Raw genomic sequence first — 17485 nt, 5'->3', positions numbered from 1 at the left:
AATTTGCCTTGAGATATTGGTTATTTAGAAGTATGTTGTTTAATTTCCACATATTTTTGGATTTCTCACATTTCCTTCTGATACTGATTTCTCACTTTTTTCCATTGTAGTTAGAGAACATACTTTGTATGGTTTCTATTTTTTTCGTTTATTGAAACTTACAGCCTAACATATGGCCTATTCTGGAGAATATCCCAAGTGCACTTGAAAATAATGGACGTGTTTTGTTGTTGAGTAGAATGTTCTATAGATGTCTGTTAGATTTAGTTGGCCTATAGTTTTGTTCAAGACTTCTATTTCCTGTTCATCTTCCTCTAATTGTTCTATCCATTATTGAAAAATGAGTATTGAAGTATCTAAATGTTATTGTTGAAATATCTATTTCTTATTTTAGGTCTGTCAGCTTTTATTTTATTTTGGAGTTCTGATGCTGCAATAGAGTTTACAATTCAGCCTTATTAGCCTTTACTTCCTGCTTGTGCAGATCCTCAAAGTCAGGCCTAGGTTGTAAGTCTTTTCGGGTCTTTCCTGCATGTATCCACAGCCCTTTACCTGTACATGTCTATGTCCTTCTCGAGTTCCAGAAATATTTTGGAAATTTTGAAAGCCCCTGAAGACCTCCATTCTCCAGTTTTTCCTTTTAAATTTTCTGGTGGGTCTTTAATCAGTTCCTTCTGGTGCACTACCTCTGGCACCTGTAAAGTTAAATATCGCTTGAGGATAGTGCTGTTTATTTCGAGTAAGCTCTGTGTCAGGACAGAAAAAGATAAGCCCTAGAATGCAGCTTTTAAGTGAGCTGCCAGATAGGTTAGACAGTGATAGTTCTCTAAGGGGTGGGCTTTTGGGGCACTCTGAACCCATTTTGCCCCCTTGAATGGTTGCATGGGTGCTGGTTTTCATAGCTACCACAGTTGCAAGACTGTTTGTTGGTTTCAAAGCTATGGTGAAGCTGGGAAAAAGCGAGTGGGACTAGGTAATGTTAAACCACCGTGAAGCTCACTGTTCTTACTGAGATTCAGGCATTTTCCTTGCCTGGGGAATCCCAGGGACAGAGGAGCCTAGTGGGCTGCCCTCTATGGGGTCGCACAGAGTCGGACACGACTGAGGCGACTTAGCAGCAGCAGCAGCAGGATTATTGGAAGCCTTAAGTAATTTCGAGAGTTCTGGAAAAGTTGATTTTGATCATATCTGCCAGTGTTCTCTTTGCTTTCATGGAGGAGCAGATTATCGGAGGATGGAGAAGCCCCCATCTGCTTCTATGCTTGGCACACAGACTGCACTTGGTCTCAGACTGCAAACCTCCAGTGATGGTAATTTACTTGTGCACGTCCCTGTCTCCTCTCCTCTGAGCACATGAACTCCACACTGAAACCAACTACTCTAGGACCTTCAGGGGTGAACTCTCTTCTTGGTTCTGACCTTTTCTTTCTGGATGAGCTGCTCTGAATGTTGTTCATACACAGCAGCTTAGGGATCAGTCACTAATATGGGTAGATAGTTTGAAGATCCCCTCTTTGACTCTTTCTATTTTGAGATTTCACTAGTCTCTTCCACATTCATGGTTTCCTTCACTTTTCTGGTCCCCTCTCCCAGAAAGATTAGTTTTCCTTCTGTTGCAGCTTCTGTGTGCAGTTACTGCGTGGGTGCCAGTCTGTCCTGTTCCCAGAGAATGTGAACTTCCCACCAGATTTGTCTACTACTTCTGTTCCCTTTTCAGTACCTTCAGGTAGCTTTTCATATCATGTCTAGGCTTTATAGTTTTTTCTTTCTGTAAGGACAGGAACGGGGAAGATCATTTGGTAGAGTCTTAATCCCTGTTTATTCTTAATCCCTTTTCAGTAGCCCTGAAACTAATCCTTTTGAAACAAACTTGAAAATTACCTTTCATGTATATATGTAGCAAAGATGAAAGCAGAATATAAAAAACTCCACGTTCTGGTTCATAAAGCACAATAAATTTAAAAGAATAGAAATCATATAAATCCTGCTCTCAGACCATAATAGAATTAAACTAGAAAATACTAAGAGAAAGAAAGCTGCTGCTGCTGCTAAGTCGCTTCAGTTGTGTCCGACTCTGCGTGACCCCAGAGACAGCAGCCCACCAGGCTCCCCCATCCCTGGGAGTCTCCAGGCAAGATCACTGGAGTGGGTTGCCATTTCCTTCTCCAATGCATGAAAATGAAAGTGAAGTCGCTCAGCTGTGTCCGACTCTTCGAGACCCCATGGACTGCAGCCTACCAGGCCCCTCCGTCCGTGGGATTTTCCAGGCAAGAGTACTGGAGTGGGTTGCCATTTCCTTCTCCAGAAAGAAAGCTGGGAAGTCTCCAAACACTTGGAGATTAAACAACACACTTCTAAATAATACATGGACAAAGGAGAAATCTCAAGAGAAATTTAACAGTATTTTGAAATAAATGAAAATACTTAAAAATTTGTGAGATGCAGCTAATGCAGAGCTTTGAGGGAAATTTATAACATTGAATGCATATATTAGAGAAGAAGAAAAATCTAAAATCAGTACTCTAAGCTTCTACCTTAGGAATTTAGAAAAAGAACAAATTAAGTCAAAGTGAGCAAAAGAAAAATAATGAAAATTAGAGCAGAAATTAATAAAACTGAAACTAAGAGATCAGTTGAGAAAATTGTTTATGTGAGGGGAGTGTTGGTGAAAACCAAAAGCTCTTTCTTTGGAAAGATCAATCAAATCTGAGCCTCTAGCCAGGCTAGCTTGGATAAAAAGGAGAGAAGACACAAAATTACTAATGTCAGAAATGGAAGAAGGGATAGCTGTCCAGATCCTATGGGCATTAGAAGAGTAATAATAAAAGAGTATTATGGACAATTCTATGCCTGTAAGTTTGATAACCCTAATGAAACAGGCCAATTTTTTGAAAAATACAATTTGCCAAAACTCACATAAGAAGAAATAGATAATCTGAATAAGCCTGTACCTATTAAAGAAATTGAACCAGTTATTAATAACCTTCAAAAACAGAAAACACTAGGTCCAGTGTGTTTCACTGATGAATTTTGCTACACTTAAATTTAAGGGAGAAATTATACCAATTGTCTACAATCTCTCAGAAGATGGAACTCAGGGAATATTTTCTAGCTTTTTCTATGAGGCCTGATACCAAAACCAAGACATTGTAAGGAAGTAAAACTTATAGACCAATATCTCTCATGAATATAAAAACAAAAATTTTCAACAAAATATTAGCAAATTGAATCTGTCAAGTTATAAAAAGAATTATACACCACAACCAAGTGAGGTTTATCCCAGGTGTGCAAGGCTGCTTCAACATTTGAAAGTCAATTAATGTATTTCATCACATCAGTAGAATGAGAGAAGAAAAATCACACGATCATATCAGTAGATGCTGAAAAAGCATTTAACGAAGTTCCACTTCTATTCATGATAAAAACTCAGCAAATTAGGAATAGAGGAAAACTTGTGGAACTTGATAAAGAACATCTACAAAATACCTACAGCTAATGTCATATTTATTGGTGAGAAACTTAGTGGTGAGGAGCAAGGCAAGGATGTCCTTTTCTTACCACTGCTTTTCAACATGATACCGAAAGTCTTAGCTAGTCCAAAGGATAAGAAAAGGAAATAAAAGGTATGTGGATTGGGAAGGAAGAAATAAAACTGTTTACAGGTAACTTGATCATTTATGTAGAAAGTCTGAAAGAATTGACCCCAAAACTCCTGGAAGTGATTAGCAGTTGTTGCAAGTTTGCAGATACAAAGTTAATATACAAAAGGCAGTCACTTTACTGTATACCTTCTGTGAACAAGTGGAATTCAAAAATAAAAGCACACTGCCATTTATCCGTTCAGTTCAGTCACCAGTCGTGTCCGACTCTTTGCATCCCCATGGACTGCAGCACACCAGGGTTCCCTGTCCATCAGCAACTCCCGGAGCTTGCTCAAATTCATGCCCATCAAGTTGTTGATGCCATCCAACCGTCTCATCTTCTGTTGTCCCCTTCTCCTCCTGCCTTCAACCTTTCCCAGCATCCCACTCAACCTTTCCAGTGAGTCAGTTCTTTGCATCAGGTGGCCAAAGTATTGGAGCTTCAGCTTCAGCATCAGTCCTTACAGTCAATATTCAGGACTGATCTCCTTTAGGATAGACTGGTTTGATCTCCTTGCAGTCCAAGGGACACTCAAGAATCTTCTCCAACACCACAGTTCAAAAGCATCAATTCTTCAGCGCTCAGCTTTCTTTATAGTCCAACTCTCACATCCATACATGACTACTGGAAAAACCATAGCTTTAACTAGATGGACCTTTGTTGGCAAAGTAATGTCTCTGCTTTTTAATATGCTGTCTAGGTTGGTCATAACTTTTCTTCCAAGGAGCAAGAGTCTTTTTAATTTCATTGTATTTCATGGTATAAATACCATTTATATTAGTACCCTTATGTATAAATCTGACAAAGTATATACAAGATCTAAATGAGGACAACTATGAAACTCTGATGAAAGATATCAAAGAACTCAATAATTGGAAAGATATTCTGTGTTCATGAATAGGAAGACTCTAGGCTGTCATGATGTCATTTTGTACCAAACTGATCTACAGGTTCAGTGCAATCCCAATCAAAATCCCAGCAAGTTATTTTTGGATATTAATAGTCTTATTCTGAAATGTATATGGAGAAACAAAAGACTCAGGATAGCTAAAATAGTATTGAGAGAGAAGAACAAAGTTGGAGGACTGACACTACCTAACTTTCAGATTTAATGTAAACCTAGCTCAGAGGGTAAAGCATCTGCCTGCAATGCAGGAGACCCAGGCTTGATCCCTGGGTCAGGAAGATCCGCTAGAGAAGGAAATGGCAACCCACTCCAGTACTCTTGCCTGGAAAATCCCATGGATGGAGAAGCCTGATAGGCTACAGTCCATGGTGTTGCAAAGAGTCAGACACGACTGGGCAACTTCACTTTCACTATAATCAAGACAATGTGATTTTGCCAAAAGAATATAAAAATAGATTGGTAGAACAAAATAGCTCAGCAGTAGACTCTCATAGTTGACTGATCTTTGAAGAAGCTTTTGGTGTAAAGATAGTCTTTTCAACAAATGGTGCTGGAAAAACTGGATATCCACCTGCAAAATGACAGCTTTTTAATATGCTGTCTAGGTTGGTCATAGCTTTTCTTCCAAGGAGCAAATGTGAATCTAGTGAATCTAGACACAGACCTTACAGCTTTCACAAAAATTAACTCACAGTGGACCATAGACGTAATTGGAAAATGCAAAACTGTAAAATATCTAGAAGACAACACAGGCAGTAATTTAGTTGACTATAGTCATGGTAATGAATTTTTAGATACAGCACTATCCATGAAAGAAAGATTATTATCCATGAAAGAAATAATTGATAAGCTGTGCTTCTTTAAAAACTTCTGCTCTGCAAACGACATCATCAAGAGAATGAGAAGGTAATCCAGACTGGGAGAAAATATTTGCAAAAGACTCTTATCCAAAATATATAAATAACTCTTAAAACTTGACAATAAGAAAATGAATAATGCAATTAAACAATGAACAAAGACTTGAACAGACATCTCAAAGAAGATACGCAGATGGCAAGTAAGCATATTGAAAGATGTTCAGCACCATTAGGGAATTACAGATTAAAACAGCAATGGGGTGCCAGCACACACCCCCATTAGAATGGCTGAAATATGAAACACCAACAACACCAAATGCTGGCTAGGATGTGGAGCGATGGGAACTCTCATTTATTGCTGGTGGAAATGCAAAATGGTATTGCCACTGTGGAAGACAGTTTGGCAATTGCTTATAGAACTAAACGTGCTTTTACTGTATGATCTAGCAACTGCACTCCTTTACCCAAAGGAGTTGAAAATCTGTCTCCACAAAGGCGTCACCACAAATGTGTAGTAGCTCTCTTCATAACTGCCTAAACTTGGAAGCAAGCAAGATGTTCTTTAGTAGGTGAATGAGTGAATAAACTTGGTATATCCATACAATGAAGTATCATTAAGTACCAAAAATAAATGAGCTATCAAACCATGAAAAGATGTGGAGGAAAATTAAATGCATAACTGAGTGAAAGAAGCCAGTCTGAAAAGGCGATGACTTAGGATTCCAATTATATGACATGATGCAAAAGGCAAAACTATGGAGACAATAAAAGAATCAGCATTTGTTAGGGGTTAAAGGGAATGGAGGGACAAACAGGTAGAGCAGAGGATTTTTAGGGCAGTGAAACTGTTCTGTGATATTATAATGGTGGATATATGTTACTATACATTTGTCAAAACCCATAGAGTGTACAGGGCTTCCCTGGTAGCTCAGATGGTAAAGAATCTGCCTGCAATGCAGGAGACCCAGGTTCGTTCCCTGAGTCAGGAAGGTCTCCTGGAGAAGGGAATGGCAGTCCACTCCAGTGTTCTTGGAGTGGAATTCTCCAGTGTCTTGGAGAATTATATGGACAGACCATGGGGTCGCAAAGAGGTGAACACGACTGAGCGAATGACACACTGTAGAGTGTGCAGCACCAAAAGTGAGCCTTACTGTGAACTGAGGACTTAGGTGGTGATGATACACTAGTGTATGTTTATTGATGACAAGAAAGGGCTCACTGGTGCAGGGTGTTGGTAGTGGTGGAGGTTGTGTGGTATAGGAATGAGGGATATACAAGAAATCTCTATACCTCTGTCTCAATTTTGCTGTAACATGATTAAAACTTCTCTACAAAAGTAAAAGTTTATTGATTGGAAAAAATATTTGGAATTGAAACAATGTAATTATTCATGTAATTTTGAGCAATTCAAGTTTGTTTGCATGTACAACAACACAGACTTGGAGTCTTTACAAAGGATTATTGATTAAGATATGTACACTTGCTTGCATTATTCCAGTATTCTTGTCAAAAATTTCAGTTCAGCAGTATTACCAACCATAAATTCCTACCAACCATAAGGATTGCTGATCACTTCACCCCTTCTTGATGCTCTTATACTATTCTTTGTTAACTTTGATCTTTTGCCCTAAAACTTGGTCTAATTATGTTTCCAGTTTCTTTTAGCCAAGAAATAAATTTATACTACCAGATGACAGAATGTTACATCTTAGATATAACTTTAGGATACAAAAGGTCATAAAGAGTGTTTGGTCTTAAGTTTCTTAAACATATGTGAACAGTGACCTTTTTAGCCTAGAATATTGTAAGTAGTAAGAGTCCATGTTACAAATGAGAAGGCATTATAATTATAGCTCAATATTAATTAGTTAATTTGTCAAATCATTGCTTATTCAACACCTTCTCTTGGCCCAAGCTATTAGTTAAGCCAACAATACATAGATCCCTATACAAGGTTTACACCTTTTCTTGTATGTGTACCCTTGAATGACTGACTGATTTTGTGTCTGTGAAAAGAATCTATTAGAAATTCTTAAAAAAAAAAGTATTAATTACAGTGGTCTTATCTCACTTTTCTATTGTTTGGGAATATACCTAGAGCACCTTAAATGCCAAAGGACTTTTTGTTGTTGTTTCCACATAAAGATTATATTTCTGAAAAGCTTTTGAGAGAGAATTGCTAAAGATACTTTTCTATTTTAGATGAGCAAGTTGTTATGGGCAACAAGCTTCTTGTATATATTAGGTAAGAGATTTTTAATTTCTTTATGTGTGTATCCTTCTTTTACAAAACTTCTCCTATATTCTCAGAGGTACTGTCATCTCTTAATCTGTGTAGTGCTTTCGTTTTTCAGTATTCTTTCATGTATAGCCGTGCTTCTGAACAATCAGTAATTCTGTCCCCCACCCTTGCTCTCCTCTGCCATATATTTGCAATGTCTAAAGACATTTTGCTTTGTCACAACTGGGGTCAGGAGAGATGCCACTGGCATTTAATGCATAGAGGCCAGGGATGCTGCTTAGCATTCTGCAGTGAACAGGATAGTCCCCACAGCAAAGAATACCGAAATATCAGTAGGGCAGAGGTTGAGAAATCTTGATATAGAGTATTTTACTTTTACTACCAAGTCTATGGGATATGTTTTTGTCCATATTTTATGTATAAGGGCAAGAAATTAGTTTGCATCATGAACAAAAGTTAGTGACTGAAGTAAGTGGAAATGTTTATCTGTTTATTCCTGGATCAGAGTTCTTCTGATAGACTAATACAAGCTCAGAATTGTATCCTAATAGAGCTTTTACATAAATAAGTGGCTGGCAGGTAGGCAGGAAGGTGGCAGAACCTGCTGGCACATCATTTTAGCTTCTGTGTGCATCAGAGTTATTAACTTTGAGACCTCTTTCACGTTTGTTACATCGATGCTTTAGTATAGAAGAACATATGTAGCATTTACCTTGCTCTTTATCATCTGCGCTTTAAACTTTTTAGAATATGCTGGTATCCAGCTGTCTCTAACATTTAAAATTGATGACTACTTCACAGAGGTTTAAAATTTACTCCTCCCCATCCCCTGCCACCAAAATAAGGATATATTCAGAAGACAGTTTATAACTCAGCCCCCAGAGCTAGTCATTAGCCATTAGGAAGGTCTGGTTTGGAGGTAAAACCATACAGTTAATTTCTCATGAGATTCTAATTCTTCCCAAAGGCTTGTCCGATTACAAATATTTTTTAGCCTAGCTCATTTCCCGTCTTTATTCACCATTCTTAGAACCACTGGATTTAAAAGTCTCTGCGAACCTGAGGCTTTTACCTGTTAACAGTATGATGATGCTCTCAGATTCTTTCCAGATGCTGGGTGTGAGACTTTTAGGTAATTTGTCCTTATTCCTTCTTGTTCATTTAGTGCGTGCAGCTTGGGTTTTTCTTAGGAAAAATAAAAAGAAATGAAAGTCATTACTCAGTCACAGGATGTGTTATTTCACCACCACCTTCTGTCACCCACATTTTCTGAACTGGCTATCATCTCAATCTAGATTTGGACCTGACCTAACTGACAAGAGCTGCGCCTGCTTAAACATCAGACTAGTATCTTGGGTTGGAGAACAGTGTATTCCCAGGAAGTTAGCCCATTAAGAGTCACCAAATCCGTTCAATTTCTTCTCTTCTAGCTGTTGTCTAGCAGGTCGTGCCTATCCGCTGGGTGACATCCCTGAAGATCTTGTTCCCTTGGTTAAAAACCAGGTTGGTACATTTTCGTAGCATTTTTACTCTCTTAAAATGCAGTAAAGACAAATTGTAATTGAGGGCTGCACATGGGTCGGGAGCTATCTGCTGTGACAGGAGAGAGCCTGCACACCATCACTGGAGCCAGTAATCACAGCTGAGAGAGGTTAGAGAAGTTACAACCCAGTGGCAATTTAAACTAAATTCAACCTGGTTTTATTTTATACAAATGGGAGTCATTGCTTCAGCAAGATACTTTGTGAGAAAAGAATCAGCTTTTTTTTTTTTTTTTCAACTTGCAGGTTTTTGAATTTCTAATTCGCCTGCATTCAACAGAAGCTCCCCCTGAAGAAGAAATCTATCCTTATATTCGGACTTTGCTGCATTTCGACACACGAGAATTTCTAAATGTATTGGCGCTGGTAAGAAATACTGTGATTCTAAGGTATTTTTAAAATAGTTGGGGTGATAATTATTTTTAATAGAAAGAAAAATGAATAATAGTCCTTACATAGGTACAGTTTTTATGCCCTAGCAGTAAGTCAGGATCTCAAATGTTTAATTTTGTTGTGCCATCCATAGTTTCTAATTCTTTTCCTCCTTCCTACCCTTCTTTTCCTGCTTTCTTCCCCTCTCTTTCCTTCCTCCCTGAGTATTTGTCTATGTCTAGTGTTTGTCTATGTCTGTCTGTATGTCTCTTTCTGACTCATCCTTATTAAAAAGTTAAAGCGGAGTTAGATGTGGTACATCCTTTATTTCATAAATTGTTATTGTTTGCATACTGAAGATGGCAGATTGCTCTGAATGACATGTGGTGATGATGATAGTAGAAGCAGCTAGAGTTGAAATGGAACATGGAAGCTTCCTGCTAAAAAAATATCCTTATTCTTATTTTTATTAAAAAGAGGTCTGGGTAAGCCAGCTTCTCTGTGAAAATGCCCCCGGGGAAATAATTACATAAAACATGATATATCTTCCTAATTAAGCCATATTGTAGTTGTTTTTTAAAAAGCTTTTGATAATGTGGACAGTGCTTATATTTTAGTATCCAGTGAAACAGCAGACTGACAAATTTTTAAAAAAATATTGTATGTGCACAATATTTGAAGGAAATAGACAGGAAGGAAATATATCTAAATATTAATAGTGATTATATCTGTGAGATGAACTAAATTTATTTAATGAACATATAGTGCTCTTATTATAAGTTGAATAATAAACTATTAAACTTTTTAAAAGTGCCTGTGAGAAGGTTGAGATTCTATTCATATGACATTTTGTATTAGTTTAATTGGAAAATCTGATTTCAGAAGTAGTAACTTAAATAGCAGAAGAAGAAGGCAAAAGAAACTTAGAAAATGAAAGTCAAATCTAGTTGGTTTAGGAGACCGTAGACGTCCAGAATACAATGGAAGTGTACTTAGTGTCTGGCCTGGAGGAGAAAAGAAACAAGAAGTGGTAGGGCAGGGGTTCATAAAGCGTCCTGGAGAGCAACAAAGAATTTTACCTAGTTTTCAGTTTTTAAAGGGCTGTCGTGCCACTGAAGATCATTTGGGATTATGCTTATGTCTAAATTGTGATATTGATAGTAAGACTGCGATAAAATCTCTGTCATTTACTTGACAAATATTTGCCAAGTATGTCACACATACTGTAGTAACTGTGTGTGTACCCTGGGTTGACAGGATATAAACCTTGCCTTTGTGGAGGAAGAGGATGCAGCTTGTAGATTAGTAACTATAGCATGGTGTAAGACATGTCACTGGAGACATGCAGAATGCTGTAAGAACATTTAGGAGGGGGATCTAATGGAAGGGTCAGGAAGGTGTCTTGGATGAAATGATGTCGATGGTGAGTCTCACAGGATGTGTAGAAGTCTGGTTAAGGTTAGGGAAAAGTATTTCAGGTAGAAGGACAGAGTATGTAGAAAGACCTGGAAATAAGATAGAGCAGTGTGTGTTAAGGTAATTGAAAAAAATTCAGTATGGCCACATTTTTAAGTGTAAGGAATTCTGCGGAGAGAGAGAATGCCAGAGAGGCAGGTAGAGACTGAGTTTTATTATCCGTGGTAGGAAGTTTGGACTTTACAGCCGCTGAAGCCTTTTGCCTTACTTAGTTGCTCAGTCCTTCCAACTCTTTGTGACCCCATGAACTGTAATTCGCCATGCTCCTCTGTTATTGGGGATTCTCTAGGTAAGAATACTGGAGTATGTTGCTATGCCCTCCTCCTTCAGGGCATCTTCCCAACCCAGAGATTGGACCCAGTTCTCTCGGCATTGCAGATGGATTTTTTACTGTCTGAATAGAAAAATGTCATAATTTGTAGTTTAGAAAAATTCCCTCTGATTGTTGAATGGAAAATGGATTGAAATAAGATTGGAGGCATGAAGATGTTAGCAAAATTTTGTAGTCATCCAGATAGAAGATAATGGCAGCTTGAATTAGGACAGTGGCAATGGGGGTTCTAAGACATGAAAGGATTTGAAAGATATTTTAGGAGGTAAATCAGCCTAAAATTTAGAGTTTAGTGTACAATTCGATGTGAAAGGTAAGATGAATAGGGAAGCATCAAAGATTCCTACATTTCAGACCTTATGAACTGAATGTATAGTGGTTTATTTGTAGATTCAACAGGAAATCAGAGGAGAAACAGTTTTATTAGGAGATGGATGAGAGTGGGCGTGCAGAGTAGTGGTGAGGTATGGTGGAGGCAGATAATTAGTTCTTTTTTGGACTTAATGAATTTGAAATGCCTAAAAGACAAGCAGAGGTTTCCTTGTGTGTGTGCATCAAGGGTTGGCTGGATCCCCAAGTATTACAGCTGGAGAAATTGATAAGACTTAGGATCCTAAATCCTGGATTCACTCCATATTTGTCTACTATAGTTGATTATTCATGTGACCTTCCTAATTAATATGTCTTAATAAAAAGAACATTTTTAGGGACCCACTAAAAAACTTAGATGACAGACTTTTAAATCATATTTTCTCACTTTTTAAAATGTAGGAATATTTTTTTCAAGTGAGGTTTTTAACTTTAGCTTTATTAGGGTACAATGTATACAAAATATAATTCATCCATTTTAAGAGAAGAGTTTGACAAGCATGCATGCATACATGCTAAGTCACTTCAGTCATGTCTGACTCTGTGCGACCCCATGGACAGCAGCCCACCAGGCTTCTCTGTCCACAGGATTCTCTAGGCAAGAATACTGGAGTGGGTTGCCATGTCCTTCTCCATTGACAAGCATATGCAGTCTTATAACTGCTACCACAATCTAGATACAGAACAGGTGGTCACTTTTGCAGTTTTTTAGTGAGTCCCAATCCCAGCCCCTGGCAACTGCTGATCTGCTTTGGGAAACAGGGTTTCACCTTTCTAAAATGTCATTTAGAGAAAACATAAACTTTGCAGTTTCTTCTGGTGTCTTTTACTTAATGCTTTTGAGACTTACCTGTACTGTTTGTTTTATCAGTAGGTTGTCCCTCTTTATGGCTATGTAATTTTTCAGTTTATGGATATACAGTTTGTTGATCCATCCACCAATAGTTGGTCCTTTTGATTATTTCCAATTTAAGTTACTATGCCTAAAGCTATCATGAATATTTACATATAAGCCTTTGTGTGGACATACATCTTTATTTCTCTCGAGTAAATACCAAATAATGAAACCACTGGGTCTTTTGTGAAGTGTATTGTTTTACTTCATAAAAAACTAACAAGACTTTTCTAAAGTGGTTCTGCCAGTTTTCGTTCCAGTAATATATGAGAGTATCAGTTTCTTCATTGTATGGTTCATCTTTTTAATTTGACCATTCTAGTAGATGTATACTGGTATCTCATTGTAGTTTTATATTTCCCTCCTGACAACTGACATTAAACATCTTTTCATTAAAATATATTAGCAAAAAAGTTATGTTTACCATTCGTATATTCTCCATCCATATATATTCTATGGTGAACATATCCATTTTTTGACCATTTTTCCCTACTTTTAAAAATTGTATTTGTTTTCTTGTTTTGAGAATTTTTTTTTAGGTAAGTATTAAAAAATCAGATTACATGAATTTAGCAGATGTTTTCTCCTAGTCTGTAGTTTGTCTTTTTGTTTTCCTAATTCTGTGTTTTGAATAGCGGAAATTTTAAATTTTGATGAAGTCTAATTTATTGGTTTTGTTTTAGGAATCCTGCTTCTGGGGCTGTAGCTATGAAATCTTTGCCTAACGCAAGGTCACAAAGATATTCCCTAGAAGTTTTATGGTTTTACCTTTAAAGCTGTGATCCATTTTGAAGAAATTTTGGCCTGTGGTGCAAGGTTTAGATGCAAGGCCTTTTTTTCTTGTTCTTTTTTTTGCATTGAGATATCTAATTCTTATAGCATCATTTGACAAAAAGACTGTCCTTTCTCTACTGGATTGTCTTTGTACTTTGTCAAAGACATATCATCTATGTATACTGGGTCTATTTCAGAACTCTGTTCTATGCCCCTGGTCTGTCTGTCTATCTTGATGCCAGTACCACACTGCCTTGATTACTGTAGCTTTATAATGAGTATGAAAATCATGTTATATGTTCTTATTCTTTTTCAAAATTACTTTGTATTTTGTAGTTTTGGGGTTGTTTTTGGCATTTCAGTATGAATTTTAAGTTATCTTGTTAACTTCTGCAGAAGCCTGCCTGGATTTAGATTAGGATTGTGTTCAGTATTTAGTCAATTTAAGAATTGACTTAGCAATACTGAATTTTGTGACCCATTAAAAGGTATACTGTTTCATTAATTTAGATTTTCTTTAATTTTTCTCAGAAATATTTTGTAGTTTTCAGTGTAGTTTTCTAAGTGATAGGATTCAACGTAATGTTTTCTCAGTTCAGTTCAGTTCAGTTGCTCAGTCGCGTCCGACTCTTTGCGACCCCATGAATTGCAGCACGCCAGGCCTCCCTGTCCATCACCAACTCCCGGAGTTCACTCAAACTCACGTCCATCAAATTGGTGATGCCATCCAGCCATCTCATCCTCTGTTGTCCCTTTCTCCTCCTGCCCCCAATCCCTCCCAGCATCAGAGTCTTTTCCAATGAGTCAGCTCTTCGCATGAGATGGCCAAAGTACTGGAGTTTCAGCTTTAGCATCATTCCTTCCAAGGAACACCCAGGGCTGATCTCCTTTAGAATGCACTGGTTGGATCTCCTTGCAGTCCCAGGGACTCTCAAGAGTCTTCTCCAACACCACAGTTCAAAAAGCATCAATTCTTCGGCTCTCAGCTTTCTTCACAGTCCAACTCTCACATCCATACATGACCACTGGAAAAACCATAGCCTTGACTAGACAGACCTTTGTTGGCAAAGTAATGTCTCTGCTTTTCAATATTATACAATTAAAATTTTTTGAAGTGAAATAATAGTTGCCTCCCACTTATCTTCCTCTTATATACTGCCATAAGGAAAACTGGTGTCAACTTGACTTTTCTTAACTTTCCCAGAGACTTAATCTTTTCCTAGAGTACCAGAATACTTTTTTCCTTATATTAATATTTAAAGACTAAAAGTTTAAGATATTGGAGAAGGCATTGGCACCCCACTCCAGTACTCTTGCCTGGAAAATCCCATGGATGGAGGAGCCTGGTGGGCTGCAGTCCATGGGGTTGCTAAGAGTCGGACACAACTGAGCGACTTCACTATCACTTCTCACTTTCATGCATTGGAGAAGGAAATGGCAACCCACTCCAGTGTTCTTGCCTGGAGAATCCCAGGGACAGGAGAGCCTGGTGGGCTACCGTCTATGGGGTCGCACAGAGTCGGACACGACTGAAGCGACTTAGCAGCAGCAGCAGCAGTTTAAGATAGTACTTAGAATTGACTATTTTCGGTCAGTTTTGCCATATATGTACTGTGGGCCTTTTCAATATGTGAATTTGAGTCTTTTTAGTTTAAAAAAGTTTTCTTGAATTACAGATTTAAATATTTTTTTTCTGCTCCATTATTTTGTGCTTCATCTTCAGAAACTTAGGGTATTTGTATATTATATTGTCTTTGTCTTCTATATTTATCACCTTTCTTTGGTCTTTGTTATTTCCTTCTTTGTTTAAATTTCATTTTCTTGGTTCTTTTTATTTACGTTCTCTATTTCTGTTAACTATACTTTTGGTCATATCTGTCTTCCCTTTGGTAGCTTGTAATTCTGTCTTCCATTTCTAAGATGACTTTTTTTTCTTTCAGTTTTTTTTTTTTCCCTCGAGTTCAGTTAGCTCTTATTTCACATTTTCCTACTCTTCGTTTCTTTTCTGAATTCTTAAATTTCTGGTTTGTGATGTTCTTTCAAATCTGCAATTGTATGTTTAAATATATTTCATGTATGTTGAGATATTGTTTATAGTTTACTTCTATTTTGTGGCTAGTTCTTATTTTTATTCTTGAGTGCCTTCACTTTCTGGTTTTTATTTTTTTTTTGGTCATTTTTTAATGGATTTTTCTGGACTAGCAATAATTGGTGATCTTGTTGGATCATGGGGGAAGATCACATACTATTTTCCAAATTCAAGTACCTGCTTTATTTGCTATAACTAAGTGCAGTTTCTTAAATAGTGTCTTTGGGGTGTAGTCTGTTTTCTCAATCTTTGACAAGTCTCTTGTTTTAGTAGGATCTTTTTCTTGAGCTCTTCCTTCTTTACTACAGGTCTCCAAGGAATATATTTCCTTTCCCTTTTCTGTCTCAAAAGCTGTATCTTGCCAAGACCTCTGATTCATACTTGCCAGACTCCTTCCTTTGATCTTCCTATCAGCCAGTGCTATGATCCACTGGGTTGCAGACCTGGCCGCAGTACTTGCTCACCCAGGATGGATCTTCTTTTTCGTTTGGAGGTGAATTCCATTTGATATGTGTTCTGTGCCTGCTGAAACCTCATCATACCCTCCCTTCCTCTACCCAATTCTCTCTTGACGGTTTTGGTTTTTTTTTAATGGGCTTTGGAGCCAACTTTGCTAGTTGGAGATGTTTACTTTCCCACATTTGTGTAAGTCACAGTTTTTAATATGTGTTGTCCTTCTAGTTTTCCCATTAGTCTGGATTCTGGGTTATTCTTTTTCTTCTTTTCTATATGTGTGGATCTTATTGCGAGATGTGTAAAGAGATTAGGACAGGGGTTCACAAACTACAGGCCGTAGACCAAATCCACTGCATTTGACCTCTGGCTTGGGTGAGACAGAATATTTTTCTATTTTTAAGGATTATAAAAACGGAAGAATATGTCATGCAAACCACATGTATCCTACAAAGTGTAAAATATTTTCTCTCTGGTCCTTTACAATGTTTCTTGACCCCTGGATCAGGATTTAGCCAACTATCATTCAGTTCCGTTCAGTTCAGTTGCTCAGTTGTGTCCGACTCTTTGTGACCCCATGAATTGCAGCATGCCAGGCCTCCTTGTCCATCACCAACTCCCAGAGTTCACTCAAACTCACGTCCATCAAATCGGTGATGCCATCCATCCATCTCATCCTCTGTTGTTCCCTTCTCCTCCTGCCCCCAATCCCTCCCAGCATCAGAGTCTTTTCCAATGAGTCAACACTTCGTATGAGGTAGCCAAAGTACTGGAGTTTCAGCTTTAGCATCATTCCTTCCAAAGAAATCCCACGGCTGATCTCTTTTAGAATGGACTGGTTGGATCTCCTTGCAGTCCCAGGGACTCTCAAAAGTCTTCTCCAACACCACAGTTCAGAAGCATCAATTCTTCGGCACTCAGCCTTCTTCATAGTCCAACTCTCACATCCATACATGACCACTAGAAAAACCATAGCCTTGACTAGACAGACCTTTGTTGGCAAAGTAATGTCTCTGCTTTTGAATATGCTATCTAGGTTGGTCATAACTTTCCTTCCAAGGAGTAAGCGTCTTTTAATTTCATGGCTGCAGTCACCATCTGCAGTGATTTTGGAACCCAGAAAAATAAAGTCTGACACTGTTTCCACTGTTTCCTCATCTATTTCCCATGAAGTGATGGGACCAGATGCCATGATCTTCGTTTTCTGAATGTTGAGCTTTAAGCCAACTTTTTCACTCTCCACTTTCATCAAGAGGCTTTTTAGTTCCTCTTCACTTTCTGCCATACCAAAACTCTGTAATAATTTTAAGGGGCTACAGAAAGAAGCTTTTATGACCAAATTCACAGGTGACTTTGGACTTGAATTTTAGGTCTACTTTTGCATTTCACAAACTGTCATTCTCCATTAGGACGTCTTTACATATTATTCCTCTAATAAGCATTGTATAATTAGAAGAATCTTTGTGGAATGATAATGTTTTAACATAAATGTGCCATTTTGGTGGCAGCTGTTAACTACTGTCAAAATATGTCATTG

The 17485-nt window shown here is 37.8% G+C and overlaps 1 protein-coding gene across 10 annotated transcripts in view; it reads left to right on the top strand.

Moving 5' to 3' along the window:
- VPS8 (VPS8 subunit of CORVET complex) overlaps nt 1-17485 on the top strand; it is a 296010-nt gene that overhangs the window by 109571 nt on the left and 168954 nt on the right. For 8 of the 10 annotated variants that reach the window (XM_070790672.1, XM_070790682.1, XM_070790644.1 and 5 more), the window contains 4 exons: nt 1218-1310; nt 7609-7651; nt 9079-9151; nt 9436-9555. In XM_070790672.1, coding sequence (XP_070646773.1) covers nt 1218-1310; nt 7609-7651; nt 9079-9151; nt 9436-9555 — 329 coding nt within the window. The remainder of the gene's footprint in view (nt 1-1217; nt 1311-7608; nt 7652-9078; nt 9152-9435; nt 9556-17485) is intronic. The other 2 variants (XM_070790662.1, XM_019958543.2) reach the window with 2 other exon arrangements.

This window comes from Bos indicus, chromosome 1, assembly GCF_029378745.1.
Source record: "Bos indicus isolate NIAB-ARS_2022 breed Sahiwal x Tharparkar chromosome 1, NIAB-ARS_B.indTharparkar_mat_pri_1.0, whole genome shotgun sequence".
Lineage (NCBI taxonomy): Eukaryota > Metazoa > Chordata > Mammalia > Artiodactyla > Bovidae > Bos > Bos indicus.
Note: the sequence above shows the minus strand (reverse complement) of the source record. Positions and strands in the feature narration are given on the sequence as shown.